Source organism: Mandrillus leucophaeus, unplaced genomic scaffold (assembly GCF_000951045.1).
Source record: "Mandrillus leucophaeus isolate KB7577 unplaced genomic scaffold, Mleu.le_1.0 Scaffold315, whole genome shotgun sequence".
NCBI lineage: Eukaryota > Metazoa > Chordata > Mammalia > Primates > Cercopithecidae > Mandrillus > Mandrillus leucophaeus.
The window spans coordinates 636,971-643,570 of NW_012103310.1; the positions used below are offsets into that span (position 1 = coordinate 636,971).

General features: G+C 47.4%; 1 protein-coding gene across 1 annotated transcript in view; it reads left to right on the forward strand.

Annotated features, from left to right (window-relative positions):
• The window catches only part of CHAF1B (chromatin assembly factor 1, subunit B (p60)), a 40,391-nt gene that overhangs the window by 27,439 nt on the left and 6,352 nt on the right, over positions 1 to 6,600 (forward strand). Inside the window, 5 exon segments of the mRNA XM_011987751.1 lie at positions 1,777 to 1,846; positions 2,380 to 2,471; positions 4,460 to 4,601; positions 5,885 to 6,336; positions 6,558 to 6,600. Of these exon segments, the coding sequence (XP_011843141.1) occupies positions 1,777 to 1,846; positions 2,380 to 2,471; positions 4,460 to 4,601; positions 5,885 to 6,336; positions 6,558 to 6,600 (799 nt within the window).

Genomic DNA, 6,600 nt, shown 5'->3' on the forward strand with positions numbered 1-6,600 from the left:
AAAAAAAAAAAAAAGTGTATGTTCAAGTATGCTTATTGCAAGCATTGTCTATAGTGGTAAAAAACCAAAAGCAAATAAATACTCATTAACAGAGGTTGGGTGAATGAATCTTGCAGTAAATATTATGCAGCTACAAAAAAATAATGCATCAGTGCTATGCAAGTTAATTTTCATGAGTAGTGGATTGAAACTAGCAAAATAAGCAGAAGTGTCAATAATACCCTGCTTTGTAAAACAAATGGACTAAATAAAAAAAAATCCTCCGCCAGGCGCGGTGGCTCACGCCTGTAATCCCAGCACTTTGGGAGGCCAAGGTGGGCGGATCATGAGTTCAGGAGACCGAGACCATCCTGGCAAACACGGTGAAATCCCATCTCTACTAAAAATACAAAAAGATTCGCCAGGAGTGGTGGCAGGTGCCTGTAGTCCCAGCTACTCGGGAGGCTGAGGCAGAAGAATGGCGTGAACCTGGGAGGCGGAGCTTGCAGTGAGCCGAGATCGTGCCACTGCACTCCAGCCTGGGCGACAGAGCTAGACTCTGTCTCAAAAAAAAAAAATCATAGAGGTATATATGTGATTGAGTTATAACTGATTGCAATGATTTTGTGAGCATGGGGGAAATATACAGATGACATAATGGTTTGTTGAATGTTAAAATGGATTTCTTGGGGATGGAAGAATGGAGTGGGATGAAAAGAGGGGCCTGGGTGCAGTGGCTCATGCCTGTAATCCCAGAACTTTGGGAGGCTGAGAAGGGCAGATCACTTGAGGTCAGGAGTTTGAGATCCCTCTGGCCAACATGGTGAAACCCCATCTCTACTAAAAATACAAAAATTAGCCGGACATCGTGGCAGGCGCCTGTAATCCCAGCTAGTCAGGAGGCTGAGGCAGGAGAATTGCTTGAACCCTGGAGGTGGAGGTTGCAGTGAGCCAAGATCACGCCACTGCACTCCAGCCTGGGTGACAGAGCAAGACTCTGTCTCAAAAGAAAAGAGGGCAGCTATGTAGAATGTATTAATTAAAAAAAAAAAAAAAAAGACTATTGATACTGTCTACTGCCCTCCCTGGTAGATATGAAACGGTCATATGTAAAGTTATGTGTGTGTATATGTATCAAGAAATAACATAAAACAGGGAGATGTTAGTGTAAGAGCAGCAGTGTATGATGGTCACTCTGACAGGCCTGAACTGTTTTAAGTACAGCACGGGGTGAGTGGAGAAGAGCTCTCAGATGGAGACTGTTCCCCAGAGCAAAGTCAGGTTCTGAAGGAGGCTGGAGGTTTCAGCAGAGGGCAAGGTCTCCTGGCAGCCTCATGGCTGGATAGGGAAGTTGGGGAAAGGCTAGTCTCAGCCTTTGGGTAGCATCCAAGGCTGGAATCCAGGGAATAGAGATGAGGGTCTTAGGGAGAAAGGAGCCTGGGCAGCTAAATCTAGTCACGGTGCGTCAATCGAGGAATTGCCTGGAGGCTCAAAGGTGCCCTGTGGCAAAGGCTCACTATGTTCTCCCGGCCCAAGATCAGAACCGGGTCCCCAGGGACTGCCCACAGGTAGGTGGAGATGACAAGTAGGTAGAACTGGAGTAAAGGCCGAGACCAGACAGTGCTGGAATATTTGTTTTTGTGCTCAGTCACAACATTGTCTAGAGAATATAACTTCAGGGGGAGCTATTTTGCAAACCAGAACTGAAGGCTCTTGAGTTTCCGTTGGTGAACAGAACAGAACAGTTTGCTGAAACAGTGACTTTTCTTTCCTCTCCCTCCCTTCCCTGCTCCCCAGCTGGATGTGTGGAATCTGGTGAAAATGTAATGAATACCACTTATGTTTTCTCCAGGAAGAATCTTAAAAGGTATGCAGTCAAGGAAATGTTTGAAATATTTACCTTTATTTTAGACAGAGTTTTGCTCTTGTTGCACATGCTGGAGTGCAATGGTGTGATCTCTGCTCGCTGCAACCTCTGCCTCCCGGGTTCAAGTGGTTCTCCTGCCTCAGCCTCCCGAGTAGCTGGGATTACAGGTGCCCGCCACCACCCCCAGCTAATTTTTCTGTTTTTAGTAGAGATGAAGTTTCACCATGTTGGCCAGGCTGGTTTCAAACTCCTGACCTCAAGTGATTCGCTTGCCTCAGCCTCCCAAAGTGCTGGGAATACAAGCATGAGTCACTGCACCCGGCCTGTATTTTTTTTTTTTAGTAGAGATGGGGTTTTGTCATGTTGGTCAGGCTGGTCTCGAACTCCTGACCTCAGGTGATCTGCCTGCCTCCTCCTCCCAAAGTGCTGGGATTATAGGCGTGAGCCACCATGCCCTGCCGAAATGTTTAGCTTTTATTTTTGCTTTCGCTGAGTCACAGTGCCTTTTCCTAACACTGCAATTAATCCATTAGGCCCATCGCTCATCTTCCGTGTCCTGGAAAAGCCACTCTTGCTGTTCGCTGCTGTCCGGTCTACTTTGAACTGAGGCCAGTGGTGGAAACAGGTATCCTTAGTGCCTCAGGGTGCATTATGTTTTCTCTCCAAAACGGGTCACCAGAGTGGGGTGGAGATTCGGATTCTGTCTTACAGGGAAAGGTGGGTATGCGGGTTTGGTTCAGTTCAGTTATTTTTAAAATATTTTATTTTTACATTTAAATCTATTTATTTATTTATTTTGAGACCAGGTTATGAGACTGGTTAATTTTTGTATTTTTGGTAGCGACAGAGTTTCAGCATGTTACCAAGGCTGGTCTTGAGCTCCTGGACTCAAGTGATCCACCTGCCTCGGCCTCCCAAAGTGCTGGGATTACAGGTGTGAGCCCCCGTGCCTGGCCCGGTTTAGTTATTCTTAAAAGCTGGAGCAAAGACTGAGGTTATCAAAATACATGTCAGTTTTTTTTTTTTCTTTTCTTTTTTCAGGATTTATTTTCTTAAGGCACTTTAAAAGGAATAGCCATACTCCTTTTGTTTGTCTATGTCTCTCATTATCATTTTTCTTTTCTTTTTTTTTTTTTTTTTTGAGATGGAATCTTGCTCTGTCGCCCAGGCTGGAGTGCAGTGGTGCAATCTCAGCTCACTGCAACCTCTGCCTCCCAACCTGTCCTCCAGAGTAGCTGGGATTATACGCACACGCCACCACACCCAGCTAATTTTTGTATTTTTAGTAGAGACGGGGTTTTGCCATGTTGGCCAGGCTGGTCTCGAACTCCTGACCTCAGGTGATCCACCCACCTCGGTCTCCCAAAGTACTGGGATTATAGGTGTGAGCCACCACGCCCAGCCATTTTCTTTATGTTTTCTTGTGCTTGGGGTTCACTGAACTTCATAGACCTATCAGTTTATAGTTTTTGTTACATTTGGGAAGTGTCAGCCATTTTTCCTTCAAATATTATTTCTGTCATCCCCTTCTCTTATTCAAATACTCCCCATTGCACATGTGTTATGTTAGGTCCTTTGAAATTCGTTCCTGGCCTTTGATACTGCTTACTTTTTTTGTTTTTTCTTCTTCCAGTGTTTGATTTTGGAAGTCTGTATAGCTGTGTTTTGAGTTTGCTAACCCTTTCTGCTGCATGCTCTGCCCTTGGTCCCATCTGGTGTGTTTTTCGTTGTTGTGGTTCTCATCTCTAGAGGTTCACTGTGGGTTTTCCTTATATATTTGTGCCTCTCCACGCTCCATCTTTCCTCTTGCTGCTTTCTTTATTTTTTTGAGAAGGAGTCTTTCTCTGCTGCCCAGGCTGGAGTGCAGTGGTATAATCTCGGCTCACTGCAGCCTCCACCTCCCAGGTTCAAGTGGATCTCCCACCTCAGCCTCCCGAGTAGCTGGGATTACAGGTGTGTGCCACCACACCCAGCTAATGTTTTTATTTTTGGTAGAGATAAGGTTTTGCCATGTTGGCCAGGCTGGTTTCGAACTCCTGACCTCAGGTGATCTGCCCACCTCAGTTTCCTCTTGCTTCTTAAGCCTATAGAATACAGTTATAATAGCTCTTTTAATGTCCTTGTATACAGGTTGGTTTTGATTTTTTTTCTCCTCCTTGTGGGTCATATCTCCCTGTTTCTTTGTTTGCCTGGTACTTTTTGATTAGATACCAGACACTGAATTTGACCTTAGTGGATGCTGGATGTATTTTATTCCTATAAATATTCTCTTTTTTTTCTTTGAGATAGAGTCTTCCTCTGCCGCCAAGGCTGGAGTACAGTGGCACAATCTCAGCTCACTGCAACCTCCGCCTCCTGGGTTCAAGCGATTCTCCTGTCTCAGCCTCCTGAGTAGTTGGGACTACAGGCACACACCCGCATGCCTGGCTAATTTTTGTATTTTTGATAGAGATGGGGTTTTGCCATGTTGCTTAGGCTGGTCTCAAACTCCTGAGCTCAAGTGATCCACCCAGCTCGGCCTCCCAAAGTGCTGGGATTCTAGGCGTGAGCCATTGCGCCCGGTCAGAAGCCTTGTTTCTGTGGTTTTACTTTGTCTCTGTCCCCGACCCCCAGGTGTGGAGCTGATGACTCTGCCCTACCGCCTCGTGTTTGCTGTGGCCTCGGAGGACTCCGTGCTTCTGTATGACACCCAGCAGTCCTTCCCTTTCGGTTACGTGTCTAATATACATTACCACACGCTCAGTGACATTTCATGGTGAGTGGCTGCTAATGAGGGAGAGTGAGTGAAGGAGCCCATGGCCGTACCCTGGAAGAGACCCTGGGGTTAGGGAGCATTTCGTTACTAAAGATGGCTTTGGGGGACATATTCACCAATTTTGTTTCTTATTTACTTTTTTGAGACCAAGTATCACTCTTGTCGCCCAGGCTGGAGTGCAGTGGTGTGATCTCGTTTCACTGCAACCTCCACCTCCCAGGTTCAAGTGATTTTCATGCCTCAGCTTCCCAAGTAGCTGGGATTACAGGTGTGCACTACTACGCCTGGCTAATTCTTGTGGTTTAGTAGAGATGGGGTTTCGCCATGTCGGCCAGGCTGGTCTCAAGCTCCTGGGCTCAAGCGATCCTCCTGCCTCAGCCTCCCAAAGTGCTGGGATTACAGGCATGAGCTACTGCACCTGGCCCAATTTTATTTTTTAAAGGAATCAACATTAAAAGGAAAAGCCATTTCTAGTTTGCCATAATACTTGCTTCTTATTTTCACACTGGTGAGTTTTGATGGCATTCAGATTGCCTTATGGGGTTAACTGGACTCTGATAAACTGAGCGGAGGCCCTGTAGACTCCCTGGCCATCTGGGGATTCCTGAGGCCCTCTGGGAAGAAGCCCTCCCCTGCATGTCCCTGCTGCCCAGGACAGGGAAGTGCCCCGAGCTGGGCCTGTCTAGAGAATGTCACTCACCGCTGCCCTTCCACCACCTTTGGGTCCCCAATTCAGCCTTCGCGGCTTGCTTGGCTCAGTGTGAATTTTTTTCTTTTGAAATGGAGTCTCAGTCTGTCACCCAGACTGGAGTGCAGTGGCACAGTCTCAGCTCACTACAACCTCTGCTTCCTGGGTTCAAGCGATTCTCCTGCCTCAGCCTCCCGAGTAGGTGGGATTATAGGCGCCTGCCACCATGCCTGGCTAATTTTTTTGTATTTGTAGTAGAGACAGGGTTTCACCAGGTTGGCCAGGCTAGTCTTGAACTCCTGACCTCAAATGATCCACCTGCCTTGGCCTCCCAAAGTGCTGGGATTACAGGTGTGAGCCACTGTGCCCGGCCTATTCAAGTGCAAGTTGCTAGTAGCACAGATAGGTTACAGTGACTTAGCAAATCGTGATGAAACTGCATGAGTGAGTTGCTATCACACACTCTTTTCCAGTCGTATCTTTTCCCTGGTTTTTGCCTTCAGACAAGCTTGTGATTTTGCTTGAACTTCCCTCTTCTAACTAGATGTGAGAGTGTTGGTAAGGTCTGTAACTTTTCCCTATTTTGGGGATGAAGGTCCAGTGATGGCGCCTTCTTGGCCATTTCCTCCACGGACGGTTACTGCTCGTTTGTGACATTTGAGAAAGATGAACTTGGAATTCCTTTGAAAGAGAAGCCAGTTTTGAGCATGAGAACTCCTGATACAGCAAAGAAAACCAAGAGTCAGACACATCGAGGGTCTTCGCCAGGACCCAGACCGGTAGAGGGAGCCCCTGCCAGCAGAAGCCAAGACCCCAGCAGCCCCGGCACAACCCCTCCTCAAGCCAGACAGACCCCAGCCCCAACAGCCATCAGAGACCCTCCCTCCATCACTCCTGCTGTCAAAAGCCCCTTGCCGGGGCCTTCAGAGGAGAAGACCCTGCAGCCCAGTAGTCAAAACACAAAAGGCCACCCATCCCGGAGGGTCACTCTGAACACACTGCAAGCCTGGAGCAAGACAACGCCCCGGTAAGACCTTGTTGAAACAAGTTGTCATTGCAAAATGAAACGTGAAATGCAAACAGAACACTCCCACCCTGCCGCAGGTGAAATTCCAGGCGGCGAATACTTCATGCCAGTAGGTTGCCAGAGAGATTCTTAACTTCAAATCCGAGAGTGTCATTTCTTGCATATAGGCCTGTTTGTTCCTTCAGTTCCTGCCTGTCAGATAAAGCCCAGGCTTGTGATTTGGCTGCAGCCTGTCATCCAGGACTGTGGCCACTCTCTCTCCTGAGTCCGTGGCCTTCATCTCT